The sequence below is a fragment of the Notamacropus eugenii genome, chromosome 1 (genome assembly GCF_028372415.1).
Source record: "Notamacropus eugenii isolate mMacEug1 chromosome 1, mMacEug1.pri_v2, whole genome shotgun sequence".
Taxonomy (NCBI): Eukaryota; Metazoa; Chordata; class Mammalia; order Diprotodontia; family Macropodidae; genus Notamacropus; species Notamacropus eugenii.
Window position 1 is genome coordinate 441,082,350 of NC_092872.1, and position 25,748 is coordinate 441,108,097.

Here is a 25,748-nt window from a genome sequence, read left to right on the forward strand (position 1 = left end):
ACACAAACACATACACATACACAAACATGATCTGCTACAATATGTGAGTGACTTCCATATTTCTCTCTCTGAGTGTGGCAGGCATTTTTCCTTGAGAAAGGATACCCATTCTTTAACACAATGTTAACACTAGAAAAGGACAGAGACTGCACCTCAGATTTCATTACCATGGGGAACTCCAATTTGAGAAAACTCCTTCTACCAATACAGGTCAGTATCTTCTTCACAAGAGTTGTCTTGAGAACTGAGAGATTCAGCAACCTGACCAGGGTCACACAACCAGTGTTTATCAGTTGTAGGACCTGAACCCAGGCCTTCCTGGTTTAGAGACCTCTCTACCACTGTGGTGCACCGCTTCTCTAAGTGCTACAGAGAACTTCAGAATATAAAATATTAGAGCTGGAAAGGACCTCTAGAACACAGGATGCTAGCTAGAGTCACTACAAACTTTAGGTAATACTCAGTCCAGTCCCAATATTGTGCAGATGAAGAAACTGAGGCCCACAGAGGTGAATTGATTTACCCAAAGTTAGAAAGCAACTGCTTCTTGTTTACAGGATAGTGCATCTGGCCTTAGATTACTTTGCATGCAAAAAGTTACAGCTCTAACACCTCAATCAAGCACTCCTAATAAAACAAAGTTGCAACATTCTGCTCATCTTATTATTGTGATCCCCACAATATTAAGCTCAAGGATCTCATTAGGCACAATTCCCCCAATTTGATCACATCATCTACAATCACAAATAAGAAGAGATCAAAGCCCAGGTACTACAAGTACCTGGAGAAGGCTCTACAAAAGGGTTCCATTTCCAAGGTAATGATGATTGACCACCTTATATATACGTGGAATTTCTTACACTGAACAAAAGAAAACCAACACATTCAGCAGTTAAAATATCCCCAAAAAATGCAGAACAAGTATGTCAGACCAGGGATGAGCATGATGTTCAAAATATAAACATCTTGCCTTCAGTCCAACTGTTGGCTGTTCCTTAGTCACACAACATCACCACAGGGAGCTAGGAAACTATAATGGGAAAGGAGTCAGAAGAACTGGATTCAAGTCCTACTTCTGCCATATCCTAGCTGGGACCTTGAAGAAGATCCTTTGACCGCCCTGATCCTCAGTTTTTTCATCTGTAAAATGAGGAAAATACTCATACAACGTAGCTCACAGGGATGTCTGGAATAAAATAAGCGGATATGTGCAAAGTACCTTCTAAATGTAAAGTCTTCTATATAAATGCCAAAAATTATTATTATATTCTAGCCAGAGGAAAGCTGGAAGGAACTGCTCACCTTACCAGCAAAGAGATAAAGAAGTTGGAAGTAAGCAAAAGCAGTCCCCACATCAAAAATGAGAGTAGCCAAGCTTCTGAAGTTTTTAATTAACAGTAAACAATTACTTTTTTTAATATTCAGCAACCACAATTCCAAATATCTAGAAAACAGCTAATAACCCAGAAGCAAAAAAAAAAGAGAGAGAGAAATTAATACAGATATCACAAAGTCCATGTAGCACAGCTCACACACAAGATCTTCAGGCCACCCTCAGGCCCACAAGATATTCAGAGCCTATTAGGCTAAAATAAAGCACATAAGCTTGGTTACATAGTCTCCTAGCCCACAGATTAGGAACAGCAATTAAAAGAGAGGTGGGTGCTGCTAAAAGCAGATATACTTAAGTTCGAAAGAAATGACAGCTGTCAGAAACAAAAGAGAGAGATAAATTACAAAGAGCAGACAGGAACTCACCAAGCACAGCAATCTGAGAACATCTAGCATAAAGGCAGATTTTAATGAAGGAGGCGTTATACATAAATGAATTTCCAAGATAACCATAGTTTCCTGTGCCAAAGCTTTATTAGAACTGCTTTGGCAGTTTGCTAACCCCCACGGCATCACAGAATTATAACCCCATGCAATTACTGATAGGAGTAAGGACTCCATAAAAGGTAAAGGATGCTCACTGTACTTTAAGAATGCTCTAGGGAAATGGCAGGTTTCCAAAAGCTTTCCAACTAAAGCAATTACAAATAACAAAGTTTTGGAAAGCACCAGTTATCAGGGAAATCATTAGTGGACAATGCCTCCTTCCCTACTGATGCTGGATAAACGAAGTGTCACTGTAGGAGAGTGATAAAGGTCAGACCTGTCTTTTTCTTCCTCTGCTGTGGCCTCCTCCAGTTCTCCCTGCTTCACTATCTTCTGAGATGAAAGTTTTTCTTCCAAACTCATTCTGAGAACCTTTTCCTTCTCTACCATTGCAAAGGCCTTTTCCACTTCTGCCTGGGCTGCTTTGACGTCCTAGAGTTAAATTAAATGCATCCAATGTGATTTTTCAATACAATTGGGAACATTTTGAAAGGAAATTGGATTAAAATATAAATATTTATGATTTCTTCTCCAGCAGTTCTCCCTCCCTGAATTATACTATATACACGGTAAGAATTGGTAATAAATACATTTGCCAAACATTTTTTCCATTACCTCATATATTGAAGAGTTATAAGCATTTCTAAAGGAAAAGACTCAATTAACTCACAAAGAGCTCTTTTTCTAATTTTTTCTGAATCAAATCAATATTTACAATTTCAGTGAAAACTAAATGCTCCCCACAATATGGCATATTTATAAAGAAATTCCAAACAAGATCCATACAGTAAATCACATACAAATTTCACCCCCTCACAGTAACTAGGAACTAGAAAATCTGAACCCACATTTTCTAAATCTCTGCAGTGATTTAGGTGGTGATAAATACAACACACTCCCTTCTCAAAGCTCAAGGAAGCCAATAGGGAAATTATTTGTATCACCAAAGGAAAAAATTCTAAGCCTAGGTCTACCACACAGGAATACACATCAGTGTTAATCAAAATGACTTGGAAGTGAATTGGATCTCACAGCTGCTTACGCAAAGTTCTTTGCTATTTCTATATATACAACAATGAAAGATGTGGTGCTATTCTCTGTAATATATCACATTACTGTCTGCCCAAATAGGATTTTGCCTCATGATCTCAAAGACAATGGTGTTTATATAAAACCATTTCTCAGTCTATACTCAGGACTATACTGCTAACTCTGAGTAAAGGAAGAACCACCTCCTCCCATTCCAGTACAAGCCCAATATTTTAACAGGTTATAGCATTAAGAAGCCATGTGGAAAATATCCAAGATCCAAAGTCAGAGGACTTGCATGTGTAAATCAAGGCTCTTGCCACCTACTGATTGTTTAACACTGAGCAAGTCACTTCTGCCCTCTGGGCCTTAGTATCTTATTAAATGGGCTTAATAACATTTGTAGACCCTAGTTCAGCAAATTATTTCAAGGATCAAATGAGATGACATATGTAAATATGTATTATAACTCTAAATAAACCTTATCACTACCCATACTCTGTTCTTACACACTTGCAAAGAGACATTTGTTCTGGCAGTATAAACAATAGGAAAAACAAATAACTTCAAGAATCTGATAGTGTAAGATTTTATTTAAAATGGGAGAAATATTTAAAAGTCTATGATATAGTAATTTTCTATCAATCTATTTAAAAGTCTATGATATAGTAATTTTCTATCAATCAGTAGAAACTGAATTTGTAGATGGAAGAAACCTTTAGAGATAATCTAGGCCACAGATGAAGAAACTCATTACAGATCATCTTCAAATCATTACCAAAAAACAAGCATCTAAGCAAAGAGTAATCCTAGATTCTTCTCCCTCCCCAAAGGTTCTGGGAAAGCTGCATTATTCTTCCAGGGTTTACACTTGCCTCTTCTAAATGGAAGATTTTCCTTGTTAGGTGGTCTTCAACTTGCTGCATCTTTTTACGAGCATCCTCTTTCACACGCTGAATTTCTGAACCACCCCCTTCTGCCAGGCTTTCCACTGCTTTGCTGCAAAGATGTAGGAAAAGCACAAACACTGAGGAGAAGGTGGGTCTAATTCTGACCATGAACAAGCAGACTGAAGACATGAGATATTGATAACCACCTTTCCAATATAACATATACAGCTTCTTTTGTAACTGGAAAAGAGGGTAACTGAGCCAAAACCAATAAAAATAAATCTGGAGAAATTAAGGGAGATTTGATGCAATGTATTCTGCCAACTCACAGGAAAAGAATTTTAAACACAGCCCAATCGATCTATTTGAGATAGGAGATTGTGCAACCAAAACAAAATCAGTCTCTGCTTACACACCCTATAGCTATGTGTCATTCAAAACACAAAATGCCAAAATTATTACTTCTAGAACACTAGGGATGTGTTCTCTGCTTGATTAATGGTGAATGAGACTTGTGCACCACAGTCATGCTGCTGTGATTCCAAACACAAATCCTTATTTCTTTTTAAGAAAAATTGTACTGATTATGAATACATGAGAAACATATTCTGGATATTCCTTAAAAATCCTCCCCTCCCCACTGCAGCTTAGGTTTATAGCAAACATAATAATAAAGGAAAAGTATCTGAATTTCTTCTGATGTCTGTCTCCCATGCCCTAGTGGCTGAATTTTCAAAAAACATAATCTTAATACATTGAAGGTGTATTGTATACAGCCTAAGAAATCAGGAAATCAGGAAAATGAGTTCTACTTGTGAGAGACAGCAAAGGTTAAGTTTCCACGGTATGTTATTGTTAATTGATGAAGTCACTGAGAATAAGTTAGATAACAAGAAGACCAACAGACTGCAGGTGGACTCAACCAATCAAAAGACAGTGGACCTCAGAAAATTACAAAGTTTTTGATAAAGGAAGCAAATCTACAGCTAGCTGGAACTAGCCAAGAAAAATGACCTAAAGCTACCTGGAGAAGGCTTTTCTTCACTGCACTTGCTTAATGAACCTCATGTATATAAGCAGACACATCTTGGATAAAATTATCCCTCAATTTTCTGATCATGGGACCTATGTTAAAGCATGTTTGGGAGGGGGAATCAAACTAAGGGGGGGATTATATAATGGGTATGTAGAGAAGTTAGTGACTTAATGGAGAACGGACCAATCCATCTCCTGGTGGGAGGATATGTCTTGAACTATCAGTATATAGCTCATCTTGCTTCTGTATTCAGTGGTCCCTCCTACTGAAAAGAGGGTGGGGGCCCACTTTGGCCAAAGTGTTCAATTCTGAACTCTGCTGTAATAAATTTTCCTTGATACCTTATTAGTGTCAAGCATGTTTCTAACATACTCACAGCTGCCATTACTAGCCATATAATCAATTGACTTCACCCCAGTTCCTTAGTTTCCTTATCTATAAAATGGGAATAAAAATATTTTTACACCAACATAATAGGGATGTTGTGATTGCATTGGTTTGTAAACTTTAAAGGACTAACAAAATGAGCCATTGCTATCTACTCCAAACTGCACCTTCATTTCTTCTATAAATATTGGTCCATCTGCACCACTCTTTATCATTCTATCTTCCTCTTTAAGACTGTCATCCCAAACCCCAGAGCATGAGGGTTCCTTGAGGCCAGGGCCTATTCATTTGGTCTTTGTATTACTGGTAATTAGCAGTGCCTGGAACATAGTAGGTGTTTTTAATAAATACTTGCTGGTTAAGTGATTAACTGATATCCTCTGATGTGCTTCTATAATTTTAAGCCTAGGATTTTATGGTCATATAGGACCTTAGAGATCAACTACCCCACATATCCCCTCACTTTATAAGTAGGGAAACTAGGACCCAGGGCATCAAAAAAGCATGCATCTCACCTCGAAAAGCAAAGAGGAGTTGGTGCCAGAGCCTAGATCAAACCCCAGTTCCAGCTCTCGACACTGTGGCATATTCACCCTGAACTTCTAGCTTCTTCTGTTAGAGGAGGGTTTTCCACCATTAATCACCCATTTTACACCAGAGAGGATTGCACTTCAAAGGTAAATGATGTCTTTCCATATACTTGAATATACATACTTCTATGCTTGGTTGAGTACATAGTGGTTAATATGCTACATAAAAAAATTATCAAAACATCTGCTTGGTCAAGACCTCACAGCCAAAATCACTGAAAAGGTTACAAAATTTTATATAAGAGGCAGCACTTACGAGGCTTTGATGAGAAGATGTTCCCTCTCCAGTAGTTCACGTTTCAGGCTTTCCAGCTCTACCTTCAGCTCAATGTTCTTCAAGACAAATGTCACAAAGAGTACATTATTAAAACGCAAGAAAGTACACAAAATCCATCCACCAAGCAATGTTTCCAGTACATTTTCACTATGCATTGCTTATGTTAGGCAGAAGGTATACTCAAAACCTCATTAGCCTTAGGGCACACTAGAAAGTGAATTTATTAAAGATTCTATCAAGAAAAAGGAAGATTGGAACTACTCATGTCTCAAAATAATCATGTAAATTTTCCAACCTTCTAGAAATCCAAAGCATTTAAACATCACCACATAAATGTCATTCAAGTGAAGTTGATTTAAAAATTGTTTGCCCTTTGCCAACCAAATTTATGGGCAATTCTGCAGTTTGTTTTTACCATTCCAAAGCAATTACTTCTGGTTGTTTACAATCCTGCATATGGTTGTCACAGCCGTGGGAATGTGTTTAAGCTTAAAAAACAAATTCAGGAGACAAGGGGAGAAAAATAGCAAACTCTAATCTACACTTTCAACAAATCACATTACAGAATGAAAACACAAGAAGATACAATGGTGTGATATGATCCATCAGCAACAAACACAGGCTCTCTACCCAGTTTTCTTTACTCATTAGTAAATCAAAATGTCCTGATTCAAATGTGGCATGAGACATACAACTCTCAGCAAACAGGATTAATACAGGAATATCTGGAAAATTTAATGAGTTGAGTAAACAGAAAATATGGCAATGTACTCTGCTGACAATATACATAACCTTAGGTATAAAACCCACACCATTAAAAATGATGGCTTCACAAAATGGCTAGCCTTACCAGGAGAAGCATAAACTAGGTGGCCACTTGGCAAGGATACTGTGGAGGAGAAGCATGCTTCAAAGAGAGAATGGACTAGATCCATTAAGTCTCCTTCCAATTCTAAGACTCTATGTAGTTATCATACAGCACAATTCCTCTGAATGGCTGACACTTTTTTAAATGAAAAAAAAATTTTTTAACTTTACCACTTTTAGTGAGCCCTTCTCCTTCAAAAAAAAAAATGGTTTGACTTGATGGGAAAAAGATGACTATATTGCTCCATTCACATTATAACATATTTAACAGATCAATCAGCAAACCCTGACCTGAAAGACTTCTACAATTCCCAATGCAACTATGTAATCTTGTCACAGTTCTATCTGGTCATCTCAATGACATAAAATTACTGAAGAGAATTTTCTCAAGATTGCCACTTCATGCTACCTTGTCACCTTGTTTCAAAGACTTTTTCTCTGTTCCCTCCATCAGAACCTGATGGGGTGACTGGGTGCATGTGCTTGGGCCCCAATTCTAAAATCACATTTCTCTTTAAAAATCACATTTCTCTCTAGTCTTAAAACCTTATCCCAGGCAGTCTGTCCCCAGCCCAAGGACACAGCTTGCCCTAGCAACAACCGTTATCTCCCTTCCTGGTACAGTAGCCAGCTGCACCTACAGAACTCATTAGTCTGAACCAGCTGTGTACTGGCTGCACTGGCTGTGTACTGGGTCATAACAACATTGACTACTTCCTGACTGATCATATGTATCCCAGACTTAGACATACATATGTTCCCTTACATTTATCTTGTCTAACAAGACACTGATGAGAGCACCCTGGTATTCCTTAGTCAGTCCTGACCTCTAGTTGACTTAGTGATGTTTCAGGCCTAAAACCACACCTCCAGGTAGGCCCCCCCCCCCACCTTGGGCTATTTCCCGATGAATTTTGGGTAAAATACCTGCACAGTAGATACCAAAAGTGTATGTTCCTTTAAGAACTGACCATGCCTTAACCACTCCCTAATCCTACCCCAAAACACCTAGTTAGCATATTTGGCACAAGTGATACTATCGAATATCCTATGTAAACTTTCCCTGTATCCCTTTAAGGTTGCAGGTTCCCTAAGAACCTGCCTACTTCAAAGAGTAATAAATCTTTAATTTGACCTCAACAATGCTTGAGTCTGTGAATTCTTCTCCAGACAACCTGCCCCTGGTACCCTGTCTTTGTAGGGGTCTCACACCCCACCTTCTAGCCCTCATCAAACCCTCTTCTTACCTTCTCTCTTCCACCTGTGGGTTTTTTATTCCTCTAACAATTATCAACCATCCTTCCATCTCCCAAACCTCTCTCGCTCTTCCTATCTCACAGGGTCATTGCAAGGATCAAGTGAGATAATATTTGTAAAGCACTCAGCAAAGTGTCTGCTACATAACAGGCTCTTTATAAATGCTTATCTTCTTTCCCAATGTTTTGTGCCAAAAGTCTTAAGCAATTGCCTACAATGAAATACTCAAGAAAATCTTGAACAATTCAAGACTATCCCTTAACATATGCATGTTGGTTACTATTTATTTTGGGGAATATAGTCTTTTTTTTTGGAATATAGTCTCTTTAAGGGCATCTCTTTTTTTTGGCATAGCATGACACCACAAGAAAATAAAGACATCTGTACTGTGTAGTAGAAAGAACATGGATTTGGAATCAGAGAAACATTAGATTTAAAGTTGGAAAGGACCTTAGAAATCATCTTGTCCAATGAGTCAAGACAATTCCAAAGGACCCATGGTGAAATATGCTATCCAGAGAGAGAACTGGTAATCTCTGAGTGCAGACTGAAGCATACTTTTTTTTAAAACTTTATTTTTCTTGTTTTTGTGTGCTCATTTTCTTTTTCACCATGGCTAAAATAAAAATATATTTTGCGTGACTTCATATGTAATAATGTATAATCAATGCCTTCTGAACGTATGATGAAGGGCCAGGAAGGAGGGAGAAAATGTGGAATGCAAAATATTTTTAAATGAATGATAAAAAATGGAAGGAAGGAAGGAAGGAAGGAAGGAAGGAAGGAAGGAAGGAAGGAAGGAAGGAAGGAAGGAAGGAAGGGATTCCTTTAGTCCAATTCCCTTATTTTACCAGGAAACTGAGGCCCAGAGAGGGGAGTGAAATGACAATAGTCAAACAAGAAGCAACAGAACTGGAACTCAAACTCAAATCCTTTGACTCCAAAATTAACTGTTCTTTCACTCCATCCCAAAATCTGTGCTCAAGTGCCCAGCTCTGCCACTAGCTAGTCTCATGGCTTTAGACAATAATGGATCTGAGTTAATTTGTCCAGTGGTAAAATAAAAATATTCACATTTGTAGCACCTATCTCAGAGCTTTTGTGAGAAAACTCCTTTGCAAACTACAAAGTTACAGGTAAATGTGGGCTATGATTGTTTTTGTTACTGACTGAACTATTACAATTTGGAAAAACAAGAAATTTGCACTTGTGATGTTTGAACCTGTCACTGATTTCACAGAGCACAATGGGTAAGTTATATCAACCTTTGGCATTTCCATTTTCCCTACCTGTAAAATGAGCTACAAGTACAAATGAGAGATGGCCTATAAAGTTCTCTAGATTGAGAAAAAAGCGTAAGAAAAGGCAACCTTGACCTGCAAAAAGTTTCCAAAGTTGCACTGATATAGAAGACAAGAGTTGATTTAAGAGCAAAATAAAACCTATTAGGTCCAAAAAGCAAACCCTGAAACACTGCGGATGATGATATGGACTGAAAGTGACAGAGATCAATGACAGCATGACTGGAAAAGTCACAGCTAACACGGTGCTGAACATGACAAGTTTTGCATCTTCACTGTCCTTGGAGTCAAAGACAAAAGCTTCTTTGTGAAACGATTTAAGTCTAATACAACATCCAAATCTTGGGAAATGGAATATTGCATCACAAAGGGATCCCAGAACAAAAGCTATTAGATTGAGGAGGGACCCTAAAATGTACAGTATTAGAGCATGAAACATTCAAGTTGAAGGGGAACTTGAAATCACCTAATCTGACCCTGTTCATTTTAAAAATCAGAAAACAGAAAAATTAAATGTCTCGCCCAAGGTTCCATGATAATTAGACCTAGAACCACAAGGGCCTAACTTCCAGACCTTTATGATGATGCCAGAGTCCCCATGAGGAGAAGATGGTTCAGAAGTCAGAGGACTAGAATTTAAATTTGATTTTTCACAAACAATTCCTATGACTATGGAAGTCAGACAGCTTCTCTGGGCCTCAGTTTCCTGATCTATAAAATGAAGGTTCTGGACCACATGACCTACCTAAGGTCTCTTCCAGTTCTATATTATAATATCATAATAACAATAGCTAGCATTTAGATTTAGCTTTAACATTTGCAAAGCACTTTACATTTGTTATATAGTGTTTGTTCTTATGATCCTACATCTTTTCAAACTGCTCAAGAGGTCCAAAGAAATAAATTCCTGACCTTGCATATGTGATCTGAAATTTAAGCATTTAGGAAAATGCAATTCTGTCTAAGTGTTGGCACAGAACTTACTTCCAAGGTACGACCTAAAAAATAGTTACAGTTTGGAATTGTGAAAATAAGCTCATACCTACAAACAAAAAAATTCAACCCTTTTTTTCCAGAGAACTATATAAAGTTATGTAAAGCTGAACCAATGCCACTGATAAGTAACACCAAATTTCATAAATAAAGTTTTGGAAAGAACCATACAGATGACATAAGAAACAACCCAAGAAGCAGAATCTACGACACTACGATTCTCTAGCAGTCAGGAATGACTGGCTATAGTATTGACCAGAACATTGCATTAGCAATCTGCACAATCTGCTCACAGTCTCAGCTCTACCAATAAACTGAGACATTGGACAAGTCACTTCCCATCTCTGGGCCTCAGTTTCCTCATCTACAAAATGAAGGGACTGGACCAAATAATGTCTAAGGTCACTTCTAGTTTTAAAATTTTGGGTTAATTCAAGCCCTAATTATATATTTACAATTTAGACTTTGAATACTGATCCATGAGGATTTGAGAGAATTTATATTAAAACACAATGAAAAATAAGACACCTAGGGATTATATAATATAAGCCCCAGTCTGATGTCAAATACTGGTTAAGTAAATACTATGTGTAATACTGTCCTAGATGCTGGGATACATGATCCCTGCCCTCACAGGCAGGTTCCTGTTCTCCTCAGGAACCTAATTCAAAAGAATTTATCATGTAGTTCTTATACAGAAAACACTAAGGAGCATGGTGGTCAATATCTACAACAAAGTTTTATAGAATCACAGAAACACTGTTTAGATTGGATTCTTGTATTGACCCTCTAAAAAAGGCAAAAAGCTAATATTAAATCATAACTCAGGAAAAGCCAGGAAGATGAAATAGGAGCACCTTTTCACATAATAATGGAAGGTATTTTGCTTTCTGATGCTGTAATTCAACCATTCTCCAAGTTTTTCATCCTGTAATCCTGCCCCCCAAAAGCTTCTGCTTATGTAGGTTCTATTTATTAATATTTAACTATATTAGAAATTGGGTAGCTAGGTGAGGCAGTGGATAAAGAGCTGAGCCTGAAGTCAGTGAGACTCATCTTCCTGAATTCAAATCTGGTCTCACACACTTACTAGCTGTGTGACCCTGGCCAAGTCACCTGACCCTGTCTGCCTCAGCTCCTCAGGTCTGTAAAATAAGCTGGAGGAGGAAATAGCAAACAACTACATCTTTGTCAAGTATCTTTGCCAAGAAAACCCCATATGGAGTCACAAAGAGTCAGACATGACTGAAACAAATGAACAACAAAATATTAGAAATTACAACATGTTATTGTGAAAATGGTTCTTATCTCATGGATTCTCTGAAAAGGTCTCAGGGACCCTTTGATCACACTGAGAACCACTGTTCTCACTTAACACAGAAAGAGAATATGCTAAATCTAGATAAACTTGCTTTTCCCCCACCCCCAACCCTAAACCTTCTCCTCCTGCCAACTTCTTTTTCTGCCAAGGCTCCCAACACATTCCCAGTCACCCAGGCTCAAAACCTAGGTGTCATCTCCAGTCTCTCACTCTCTCTCATTCTCCACATGCAAACTATTGATAAGACCTGTCTATCAACTTTACCTTTATAAGATCCCTCACATGTGCCTCCTCCTGTCCTTTGATACTGCCACAGGACCTCATCACCTCACTCCTAGATTATCACAAAAGTCTACTGGTTGATCTCCCTGCCACAAATCTCTCCACATTCAAGTCCGTCCTTCACTCAGCTGTCAGAGTGACCTCCTTAAAGTGCAGATCTGACCATGTCACCCTGCCCAGCATGCCTCACCTTCCCCTTATCAAACTCCAGTGGCTCCCTATCATCTCTGGGATCAAATATAAAATCTTGTGTTTGGCATTCAAAGCCCTTCACAATCTGTTCCACCACCACCAATGGACAGACTTCTTAGACCCTACACCCCACCACATAAACTCTGATCTGATGACATTGGCCTCCTTGATGTTCTTTGCACAAAGATGCTCTATCTCCTGACTGTATTTTCATTAGCTGTCTGAAATGCATCTTCACCTCCTACCTTTCTTCAAGTCCCAGTTAAAATCCCAGTTCCCCTTAATTCTAGTGCCTGTCTACTACTAATTATCTCCAAATTTTTCTATATGGATCTTATTTGTACACAGTTGCTTCCATGTTGTCTCCTCCACCTGGCCAGCATCACCTGTCTTTTGCCTTCCTTTACATCCTCAGAGCTACCTCACTCATAATAAATTCTTAATAAGTGTTTATTGACTGACTGAGATGTACAGTTCAACAATGTCAAATAACAGACATCCTTTTTATCAAAATTATTATTTTCCTTCAAAATATCAATTTTAATACGACCCTACCCTGCTTTAAATATAGAATGGAAAGAGAGCTGATCTTTAATTCAAAGGATGATTCAAGTACTGGCACTGAAACATGTTAATTCTGTGACATTTGCAAAGTCATAACCTCTCTAAACTAGCTGCTCTCCAGCCACCTTCATGCTACAACTTCTTATCATCTCAGGCTCTCCAGTTCCCTTCCTGGAGTCAGGAGCTTCAGAATAATAGGAAGTCCCCATAATTAGATCAATCCAGACCCACCTCACCTATACTGGGTCAAAGCTCCAGATTAACAAAAATTACCCACAATTTACAAAACTGAGACCCATCCCAGAGTGTGTGTTTCTCTGGCCTGCTTCATGCTATGTCACAGCTTACCTACCCTGACCCCTTTCCACATCTAGTTTATAGAATAATAATGAAATCAACACTACCATTCCTGAAAGACATGTCAATCAATATGGTTTCACACACTATCCCTATAGACTCTCCCTTCCAAAATACTCATCCCTGGCCACCATTCCCTCATACATGTTGTATTAGAATGTAAGTTCCTCAGGGGAAGAATCTGTAGGTTTTTTGGGTATTTTTCTATTTATATTCTCAACACATAATGCTCAGTACAGAGTAAGCATTTAATAAATTATTTTTCAATCATCCATGTCAAAGTAAGATACATGTTAACTTGCACTCCCTACTTCACAGGGCTCTCATGAGAAAATTGTCATATAAACTTAAGCTACAACAAAAAACTGATTTATTACTATTTCACAAAAACAGGGTACTAGACAAAAAGTTACAGGACACAGTCATTTAAACATTTGGAGACATTTCTAAATAATATTACCCTAAATAACTGCTAATGCCCATGACAATGAGGTTTAGTTATAATGTATTAACAAAGTTATCAGACAGAAGCAACGTCATTTTCTTATGACTAAGTCCATAATAAGGAAGGGAGGGAAAGGCCATTAAAAACAAAGGTGCTTTTCATTCTTTCAAAAAAAAAAAAAAAAAGAGGGGGAACCAGAACGATAGCAAATATACTCTCTCTTCAAGACATCAATTTATAATTGACTGGCCGAAACTCAGTAATAGGGGTTATTTTCCCTCTTTCAAAAACTTCTCCTAACTTCTACAGTGAAAAGAAGGAATAATTCCCAGACATCAGACTAACTGCTAGAAAAAGACAAAGAAATGTACTCTGAAATACTGTTTGTACTTGTTTCTTTTCAAGACAGTCAAGAGCTTTTTTTTTCCAAATCCTGTAAGAGAAGTTTGTTCTCAGCTAGAGACCTCAGGGTCAAACTTTCAGACAAGAGCCAGTTTCTATGACAGTTATAAGTGCAGAAGGAATAAAGAAGTGTTGCATAATGGAAAAACTGACACTGCTACAATCTTAACTTCAGGCTTCTTCAGAAAGCCTCAATAAAATGTAGACAACAATTAGAGAAAGACGTACTAGATAAAGAATGAGGATCAGAAGGCACTGCTATGACTTACCAGTCTTGTTTTATTTTACTCTGCACAAAAAGCCCTCCTTAAATTAAAATTAATCTTCCATATGGCTATTGAATATTAAGGTCATGCTAATCTCTTCAAACTGCCCATAATCAATTAAAATAAAATGAGAATCATTGTATGAATCATACTAATTCGGGGAACAAATATTACTCAAGCAGAAACGTCTGATTAAATTAACTATGAGAAAAAACAGATGAGAATTTTCTATTTCAAATGCTTACAATTTTATAGACATCTTCATTGGGGCTGTCAAATTTCTGCTGTATTCGTTCCTCAAGGAAATAGATGCGAAGCTTCAAGTTGAAATTTTCTTTCTTTAAGTCAGTGATTTGCTGTAACAGAAAATTAAATGTTTTTTCTTGAGTAGGTAAATTCAAGGCAAGGTATTTATACCATGGGGTAGAGAAGGAGAAAAGTCCTGATGACTGCAGGAATTCTTTAGCTATTTAGATGATTAGATCAGGCTTAAAAGGTACCTAATCAGTTCAAAGTTACTACTAGGATAAGCTTATTACTGTTCCATTCACTCCAGCTGAAGAGATTAGAAGTACATTTTCTGTGAATCAAATTTTACTAATAGAAATATCCTGTGTTGCAGTATTGCAAAAGTAATTTTATAGAAAGTAGTTTGGTGGAAATTGGTATAGACCAATATCTCATCTGCATACCACAATAAACTTCAAATGGATACAAAACAGATTTAGAGGTGACATCACAAGCAAATTAAAGAAAGAAGGATGAAATTATCTTTTAGATAAATGGATAGGAGAGTTTGAGAATGTGACTAAACAGAAATGCTAATAATATAAAATTAAAAATTTTTTAAACACATCTAAAGCAGTTGGAATTAGAAGTAACTGAAAAATTGCAGTAAATTTCTCTTATAAAGGTCTCATATCCAACGTAGATAAAAGATTGATTCAACTTTATAAGACTAAGAGTCATTCCCCAATAGACAAATGGTAAAAGGATATGAACAAGCAATTTTCAAAGGAACAAATCCAAGCTATCAAAAACCATATGAAAAAATGTTCCAAATCACTAATACTCAGAGAAATGCAAATGAAAGCAACTCTTAAGTTTCTACTTCACAACCATCACACTGGCAAAAAGGGAAAAATGAAGAAAATTACAACTATCAGAAGGATTACAGGAAAAGAGACATATAATGCACTGTTACAGCAGCAGTGAACTTGTCCAGCCATCTGAAAAGCAATTTGAAATTACATCTGAAAATTTAATAAACCTTGCATACCTCTGAGCCAATTAGGTGACACAGTAGATATGAATGTGTACAAAAGTATAGCAGCTATTTTGTAATAGCCAAAAACTGGAAACTAATAGAATGCCCATCTACTGGGGTATACATATTGTGGTATAGGAATGTAATGGAATATTACTGTGCCTGAGAAATGACAAAATGGGCAGTTTCAGAGGAAACTGCGAAGATCTTTATGATCTGAAACAGTAAAATGTGCAAAACTAGGAGACAAATTTAAACAATAAAATCATAAAGAAAAACAGCTTTGAAAAACTTCAGAACTCTGACTGATACAATCATAAGCCATGAGTCTAAAGGACTGAGGATGAATTACACCACCTACCTCTTGCCAGCAAGGTAACTTACCTAACATACAGAATGAGATATACATTTTTGAATATGACCGACGTGGGAATTTGTATTGCTGGACTATGCATGTTTGTTATGAGGATTTTGTTTTGTTTTATTATTCAGTGGGGAGTTGTGGGGGGGGCAGGAGAGATATAATAAAATTTTTGCAAAATAAATAAATGGATAAATTTTTTAAGGAGCTTTAACTTCCAGTTCACATTTACAATAATGACAGAATATTTCAAATACTAGAGCTTTAACTTATCAAGGCACAGACAAGATTTATAGGAAGACAACTATGAAATGATCTGAACAGAAATAAAGTAAGAAAGAGGTGACCCTCCCCTTCTCTCTGTCTCTTTTTCCTCTCTCTCTCTTCTCCAGATATTCATTCTACTCAATTTCCATGACATACTCCTCCACACCATCTCACCCTACTTCACACCCAGACATGATCTTACCCTTGCTTTGCAATGACCCACCCAACCCTGTTCTCAGGATAGTTTCCCATCATTCCACCCTACTATTCTTTCCCAGGGTATACTCTTCTCCCTTCCCTATCTTGACCCTTTTGTGAACCTGTTCAATTCTATATTACTCTTTACAGTAAGATCTAGCATCCTTTGCCAAATCCCAACCCCCTGGATTACTCTCACTGTCTACCACTATTCATGTGCTGCTAAACAGACCTCAAGAAAAATCACGAAACTGAGCAGACAGGATCCACTACAAATTTATGCTAAGTAATCTCAACTGGGCCCTCATTGCAGTAAGACAATCCTGTTACACCTATAACCAATTCACTATCCCACTTACCACAGTAAGCAATTACCAATTTTTCATCCCTTCTCAAACCTCCTGTGGCACTCTCTCCCTTCACTTTCTCAGTTAAGAACTATGTCTCATACTTCCCCCCCAAAAAAAATAAAAACTGAGGTTATTTACTGAGGACTCCATTTTCTCCCCTCTTCCCCATCTCACTCAAGAGCTCTTCCTCTATTATCTACTATTTCCTCCCTTTCCCAACTCAATGAAGAGACAGTCCTCCTTGCCAAGGACATGTAGCTGATACCATTTCATCCCAATTTCTCCAGCAGACAGCCCCCTCTCTCATTCCATCTCTCAATAATCTTCAGTCTCTATATACTGTCTGCTTCCTGACGCCTACAAACATGCCCCACCCATCTCCCCATCCTTAAAAAACCCTCTCTTTATCTGAAGATTCTAGGCTAACTATTGCCCTGGCTAACCTTGAAAAAACTACCTTACACCAAAAGTGTCTCTTTACTTCTCTCACTCTATTCTAAACCCTTTGCAATCTGGCTTCCAACTTCACTATTCAAGTAAGACTGCTCTCTAAAGTTATCTACAAGCACTTAATTTCCAAATCCAACGACCTTTCCTCAGAACTCATCCTACTTGATCTTTCTGTAGCCTTTGACACTATCAATCACCCTCTTCTCCAAGCTACTCTCTCCTCTCTAGTTTTTCATGACACTGCTTTCTCTGGGTTCTTCTGCTAAAATGGTCTGACTGCTCCTGAAGCTTGTCTGCTGGTTCTTCATCCAAGTCAAGCCCACTAACCATGAGTTTCTCCAAAAGTCTATCCTGGGCCCTCTTCTCTTCTGCCTACTATATAAGGAATTCTTGGAGTTCATGAACTATTTTTTAAATAACTATTTTAATATTACTAGCTTTCTTTATATTCCTGTTTATTTTATTTTATTCATTTAAAATTATCATTCTGAGAAGGATAGGTTTCATCAGACTATACAAAAAAGGTTAAGAGCCTGTGCTCTTTAGTATCTCATTCTGCGATCTCATCAGCTTCCATGGGTTCAACAACCAGTTCTACACTGACAATTTCTAGGTCTAAATAAATCGCCTTCGTCTCGCTCCAGTTCCAATTAACCAACTGACTATTTAAGACATCTCAAACTAGATGTCCTATAGACATCTCAAATTCAACACGTCCAAAACAGAATTCATTCTGCTCAATTCTTCCCCTATTTTGAGTTTACCTATTTCTATTAAAGATGTCAATATTCTCCCAGTCACCCAGGTTCTCAACCTTAAGGTTATCTTTGACTCCTCACTTGCTCAGATCCCACATATCCATTCAATTCACTGCCAAAAGAGAGGGGCAGGGGAAAAGGGTATATTGGACACAGAGACAGTCAGAACTAGATTCACATTCTGGTCTTTGATACATACTACTACAGGGCCCTGAGCAAATTTTTTAACCTTTCAGTTTCCTCCAAACCACTTTAAGCATACAAATTCAAAAACAGTTGCTGATCTGCATTGGTAGAGGGGGTACCTTCTCTTGGGGCATTGCCTACTTTAATAAAATTACAGGTCAAATTCCCCAGCTCACCTAAAAAAGTATATAAAGAAGTAACAGAAGGAATACAATAGGGAAAAAAAAGAGAATCAATACAAATCACATCTATATTATTACTATTTAAAAATAAGTAACAGTAGAAAAAAACTTGAAAGAAATACACAGAAAATAGAATTCTTAAAGAAAAGAAAGCAAACCACATATTTTTATTATATACTTTTTAAAAATTATAAATAATCAGAAGTTTGGTATTATATACAATCTTTTTTTTTACTTTATTTGAATGTTTGGGGGCTCTCTGATGGTGAATAAGTTTATAATAAAAGAATTTAAAATAAACAACCAGTCCACAGGATTGTGAACTTCAAGCTAAAAGAGAAACACAGTGCCTGAAATGAAGTAAGCACTTAATAAACGCTGGCTGACTGAGAGAGGTAGCCCTATATTCTTTTTTTAAGTGTTTATAGCTTTATAATTTGTATATCATTTTTAATTTCACCTCTTGCTCTATCAACTAAACATTAATGAGCTAGAAGAACACTAATGAACAGAATCAAAAAGCCCCATTTTATAAGAGCCACTGACACCCAACAAAGGAAAATTTCAATTCCCCTCTCTCAACCTGTTACCTTACTCATTATATAATACTAACATATTATTATATCACTAAAATAAATCTCTAATAACTGGTTCTCAGACTACCAAGAGTCAACACTAAGAAAACAGACTCACAAAATCATATATTAGGAAAGGATCTTGGGGACTATATTAATCCAACTCTTCTCATTTTACAAAAAAGAAAACTGTGGCCCAGAGGAGGGGAATTTCTTGCCTAGAGTCACCTAGGCAATTAATATCAAGAGTTCTCCAAGTTCTCCAAGATCAAATACTTTTGGGCATGTAGATAGGAATCCTTCTAATAATAAAGGGCTACATGTTCTATTATAAAATGATATGAAGGGGGGGAAAAACTGCTAAGTTTAAATTTGAAGTAAGAAACACAAATTTGTCCAGACAGATGCCTAAACTATGACTGAAAGTTAAAAAATCATCTTTTCTCTATGTAACTTAGTGATAGGTAAGAAGAAACAGAGACAGTAAAAAAAGACCTCGAGGACAAATGTGGTGGCTGAGAGAGTGGATTAAGACAAAACAGTAAAAAAAAAAAAAAAAAAAAAAGCCTCAGCAAAAAAGCTAGAAACATGTAGGAAAGCATTTGATCTCTCCAGGACTACTGACTTACACTGACTTTATACTTAGCACAATATTAAGCTAAATTGAAAATATCTAGTTTGTTTTTCCTACAAGATGATCTTTGCCAAACAGAAGGAATATCCCCCTCCGGTGGCAGGGATGTCAATTAATATGCTAAAAGCTGACTCCTTGTACTTTTGTAACACTTTGTTGTACAACAAAAAAGTCCTCCAAGACTGGGACCTATTATTATTCAAATGGTACCCAGAACATACAGGTTTATATTGCTCAAATGGCTGACTCATTGCCTGTCTCTCCCTTCCTTTTCTTTTACTGGTTTCCCACTTGCACATGGTTCTAATTAATTCCCATTCCATTTCAGACTGACCAAAAGATTCAGTCGGGTATATAAAAAAAGAGCAGTGGCAGAGTCGAGGTTATTGGGTTCTTTGCCACTGACTAGCCAAGCTGTTTATAACTTTGGACCCCAGCTTCCTCATCTGTAAAATGAGAAATTAGACTACATGATCTCTTAAGGTCTCTTTTTAGCTATAACATTATAGAAGTCTATGAATTTATGATTCAACTCCCCTTAGTTACTAGGAAGAAACCAGTAAACATATAGCACATTAAATGTATTTTACAAACTCTCAGCATTCTGCCTTCCCTTTAACACTTGCAATTTCAATTTTCTGGGTAACAAGAATAGTATAGGAAATGTCTGTTGGCTTCATTAAGAGCCTCCTTTTAAAAGTTTTAAGGAGACAGAGCATGAAACATTTATCGAAATAAAAACGTGTTCTCAGCCAGATGCTGGCTGTGAAGAGAAGCATTACTCAGCTACCAATAAAATATTTATGTAGGTTTGCTTTAGAATGCCTGTTGTTTTGTGTGGTAAGTTAAAATTCTTAGCAACACTTGAAAGACTTTGTCCTATTCCAGCTAACATAGTCAGGAGGTCTTCAGTTTACAGCCTCAAGCTAAAAGAGATTTAGGCTGGTCACCACTATAAAGTGGGACACCAAAATACAAATGCATTCTCACTTCTTTTGCCAGTCATTCAAGTGAAACCACAGTGAACACTCAGAAAAATGGGTACGAGCTTTTCTCCATAAACTGGCAGTCAAGTTCCCTAAAGATGACTGTCACCATTTCTGTAAAAAGAAAGGTTATGCTCAAAACACTCTGACAAAATTGAAAATATCTTATCAGAGAGAGTACCTCCCCCACCAGTAAAAATGACAATAGCTCACATTTCTACATCCCTTTACAATTTACAAAACACTTTCCTCACACGACTCCTCTGAGCTAGAGAGTTCAAGAATTATCACCCCTATTTTACAGATGAGGAAACAGAGCTGCAGTCATTACACATAGCCACAGAACTAGTTAATGGGATCCAATTCTGGGCTCCAGAGCCCCAGTATAGTGCTCTTTCTACTATAACATGTTGCTTCTTTCCACAGACGCACATACAAAAACATGCAACCTACATTATACTTGGGAATTTAACACAGAAAAGATAATGCCATAGCTAAAGTTTTCAAATTCATGACACCTTGGACAAGAGTGCTAATTTTCTTATGTCAGTCACCTAGAAGGAAGAACATAAGAAAATTAAAATGGGTGAATACTGATCAAGGTTAAAAAAAATACTCCACCTACATGACAAACAGCAATGAAATTAATCAACTGGCCTAACTATTCCATGGCCATTCTCTACCATATACCTCACAGTCGAAAGCTGTATTAAACCAATCTATTTGCTAGTTCAAACAAAACTCCATCCCTTCCTCTCTAATCTAATCTCTATTACACAGTCATAGTTGGTACCTGCTTTCAATACCACCCACCTGAGCAATAGCCCAGCAACAACAGTCCCTTAAACAGGTCTTCCTGCCTCCATTCTCTCTCCACCCTTCAATCTGTCCTTCAAAATAAACATAAATTAAACATAAATATCAGTTTGATCTTGTCATTTCTGTTTAAAAATGTCCGGTGACTCCCTATACTCTCCTAAATAAAATGTCAGCTCCTTTGGCTCTTTTATAAGGATTCTGATAATACAGCATGACTCAAACTTCAGAATCTCATCTTCCATTCACTCTAGACTCCAGACAACTCTATACAAAGGGCAATTCTTGCTTCCTGGACTCACACAGCACTCTGTTATTTCCTTACTTTGCTCAGGCTGTTGCCCTGCATCCCTTAATGTTCTCCTTCCCCCTATTAACCTGATGAATCCTTACCCATCATTGAACTAGGAGTTCTTCATCCAAGGTCTATGATTTTAAAAAAATGTTTCAATATAATTCTTTTTCTTTTCCAAACATAAGCCTATGTATTTTGTTTATTTAAAAAAATTAATCTGAGAAGAGGTCTGCATGCCTCAGCTGCCTATCAAAGGACAGGCACCAAGAAAGGTTAAGAAGCTCTGCTTGGATTATCAACTTTGATAGACTTGGGTCTTCTCAGCAATATGATGATCCAAGACAATTCAGAAAGATGCATGATGGAAAACACCATCCACATTCAGAGAAAGAACTATGGAGTCTGAATGCAGATCACAGCATACTATTTTCACCTTTTTTTGTTTTGTTTTTTCTTTCTCTTGGTTTTTCCTTTTGTTCTGATTCTTCTTTCATAACATGACTAATGTGGAAATATGTTTAATATGATTGTACACGTATAACCTACATTGGATTGTTTGCCATGTTGGGGCTTAGGGAGGAGGAAGGGAAGAGAAAAAAAAGTTTGAAACTCAAAATCTTATAAAAATGGATGTTGAAAACTTTCTTTACATGTAACTGGAAAAAAATTAAGTACTATTTTTTTAAAAAGAACCCCTGCTCGAAGCACAACACAAATGCCACCACCTTAATCCTCCAGACCTCACATAAATATTTTGTTTTCCAACTGTCTAATGTATTTCTCATGTAATATTGTACCTTAGGGTTGTCTTTGTTGTGAACTTGTTAGGATATAGTTTAGTTGGGGGCTAGAGCTGCAATTTCATTAGTATGTAGGTTGGTACTTTCTCTGCAACTTACAGTCTTCAGAGTAACCTAGAGCAGGGTTTCTTAAAACTTTTCCCACTTGCAACCCTTTTGACGATTCTTGAACTGTGGGTCTAAACTTTATATATATCCTAGAGCACTGAGAAGCTGGTTATGTGACTTGCCTGGTGTCACACAATTAGTAGGTGTCAAAGGCAAGAACTAAGTCCATCTTGTTAAGGCCTGTTCTCTATTATGTTCTGCTGCCTCTCCCTAGAACCTCACATCCCCTACACAGCTGTTTCTTCCCAGGAGGAACAATGACTTATCTAACCTTTGCATGATCCCTAGAACCTGGTCTCCTGTATTTTCCAGCGGATCCACCTCATCGAACCAAGAACTTATCCACAAAGTAGATGCTTCATAAATACCTGTTACACTACATTACTATACAGAGAGACTGAATGAGGTCAGGGGGAAGTACAAAAAGGTGGACACATAAAGAAGAGGACTATAGATTTAGTAATGTAGAGGCCCTTAGACATCTTCTAGTCCAACTACTTCATTTTACATATGAGGAGCCTGAGGCCCCAAGAAGTTAAGTGACTTCCCCAAGATCTGAAGTAGTAAATGGCTGATCCAGGATTCAAACCTACAAACTGTCACTCCTAATCTTTCCACTGCACTATCATACCTCCCCATCAGAGGGAAATTCAACATAATCAAAACTGAAATCTAGGCACAGGAAATAATAGTCACGACCTGGGCAAAACCATATTGCCAAAAATGATTATGGTGCGGCTTGAGCCACTCTCAATAAATTCAAACATAAAAACACATTAACCCATTTAAAGCTCCTATTTAGAATAAAGAGAAGATCCTGGGAGCCACCATTTATTAAGAGAAACAATATCTCAGACATTGAGTTAAACAGTTGCTCTTCAAATCTAATCTTAGGAGACCACATAAAAGAGCATGCAAAAGGGCTGTTAAGTCATTACATTCAAGTCATACACTCAAAAGGCCACTGACTAAGGCTGGGTGATCCCATATCACAAGACCACCTATAGTTAAAGCCCTCAACTCAATATGTGGTACTCATGTTCAACACCTAAGGCATGCCCAATATAGAAATTACAAATGCCAACTTCTAACTGAGGTAGGAATATGGATGAAATCCAGTTGGCTCAGGTTAATCTGATAAATGATACCACCTAATAACAAGGTCTTGCTAATGGTAGTTAAATGAAACATTAATGAAAGGTGTCAAGGTTAGCTATGGGGTTCAATCTTTACTTCAGTGCACTATGATTCATTTAGAAAACTGTTCTTAGGCCAGTTTTCTGGCCTAACCTAGTCTTCTGTTTTGTGTGGTTAATGATAAATAGGGCTGTGACAACCAGTGAAAGTCAAACAAGCATGCAAAAAACTATCTTGCCAGTGTCCTGAATAAAGTAGCTCACGTTTATAACTCCAAAGCATTCACAAGGTGGTTTCCTTCTAAAAAACTTGTGAGGTAGATAAGACAGACTCTCTGTAACTTGCCCAGATACATAGTTGTGGGAGGGTGGAAGGGAAAGGAGTAAGCATTTATTAAGTACCTAATATGTGCCAGGTGGGATAATTACGTGGCAAAGTGCACAGAATGCTGGGTCTAGGGTCAAAAAGACTCATCTTCCTTAGTTCAAATCTACCCTCAGACACTTACTAGCTGTGTGACCCTAGACAAGTCACTTAACTCTGCTTCTCTCAGTCTCCTTATCTGTAAAATGAGCTGGAGAAGGAAATGGCAAACCACTCCAGTATCTCTGCCAAGAAAACCCCAAATAGGGTCACCAAGAGTTGGACAAGACTGATGCACCAGACACTGTACTAAGTGCTTTACAAATATGATCTCATTTAATCTAAGGAACACATGTACTCATAATCTAAGTTTTGTGTTTCCAAATCCAGTTTATGCAATTGGTATTAAAAGAGTATGTTAAAGGTATGAAGGATGATCATCAGATTCTCCTGAATGTTTTCCCTAACACTAGGCAATAAATATTTTCTAAATAAGTGATTTTTTGGTATATCAGTGGCTATGAGAGAAAAACAGAAGTCAGCCCATATATAAAACTTAAGAATCTAAAACAAAATTTACTGGAATAAAATTATGGAATACATCCCACCCTTCTTCACAGCAAAGAAGGATAAAGAATGTGAAAGACTGCACCCATGGGCAGACTCAGTTGATGAATTTAAGAAGGCTTTGCTCAAATGCTCTTTTTTTCTCCTCTCCTTTTTTATTATTTGCTTGCTGAAAAGAGAGATTTCCAGAAATGAAGATTCTGCTTAAAAAAAAAAAAAAAGATATTCAAAAATGTTTTAAAAATTATGGAGTATAGTCAGCTAACCTCTACGCTGATGGCAAGGTACAGGAAGACAGTTGTACCTAAAGGTACTTCTAACTGAGAGAAGGGAATGTTCTTCTAAGCCTAGAACAATCTGCTGACCCCACTAACATAAGTACCAACAAAGGGCATATAGTTCAATTAAGAAAGAAATAATCCAAATATGGAAGCTCCTGGCATTCTCTTATATGAAGAAAATATTTCACTTCCCCCACATAGACCATGCTGTTCCTAAGTCCTCCTTGCTTTCAAGAGCCCATGTTGGGTTCATGGGGTCAGAGGCCAAGCTTTCATTTACCTTTTCAATGTAACTCTAAGTTTTCATAGACCTTGGGCCTAAAGCCTTGGAAACCCCCTTATCTGTACATCCCCAAAGTGAAGAGGGAGTTCCCCTGCCCTGTAGAGTCATCACCAGTAAAAGTTTTACCTCCTCAAGAGTTTAGACAAGGGGCTTGACTGAGATATGGAAGGTGGCAAATAGCAAAACGAACAAGAATAAACAAGAAACAAAAAAATCGAAGGTACTATTAAGTCTCTCCATGGCTGAAATACATGATTTAATATTTCAATTCAACAAATTAATCTCTAAACCTTAAAAAAAAATACTATAAAGTGTAATAAGTATATCAACATTCATTCATGACTTCATATAGTGTGGTATATAAGATGAATAAGCAGACAAGTACAGGGGCATTAAAAAAAAGGTTACCATTACATTCATCCCTCTCCACTTGAACATACTGCTTCCTAACATAGGCTAACAACTTGCCCACCTAAGAATGAACCAAACTCATTAAATACCAAAGCTCTGCATTTCATGAGGCCTTAAAGTAATATTCCCCTGTCCCCAA

The 25,748-nt window shown here is 37.4% G+C and overlaps 1 protein-coding gene across 7 annotated transcripts in view; it reads right to left on the minus strand.

Annotated features, from left to right (window-relative positions):
• The window catches only part of CDK5RAP2 (CDK5 regulatory subunit associated protein 2), a 157,366-nt gene that overhangs the window by 108,703 nt on the left and 22,915 nt on the right, over positions 1 to 25,748 (minus strand). For all 7 annotated transcript variants that reach the window (XM_072631764.1, XM_072631762.1, XM_072631760.1 and 4 more), the window contains 4 exons: positions 14,580 to 14,690; positions 6,067 to 6,143; positions 3,783 to 3,906; positions 2,156 to 2,310 (listed from right to left, as the gene is read on the minus strand). In XM_072631764.1, the coding sequence (XP_072487865.1) occupies positions 2,156 to 2,310; positions 3,783 to 3,906; positions 6,067 to 6,143; positions 14,580 to 14,690 (467 nt within the window). The remainder of the gene's footprint in view (positions 1 to 2,155; positions 2,311 to 3,782; positions 3,907 to 6,066; positions 6,144 to 14,579; positions 14,691 to 25,748) is intronic.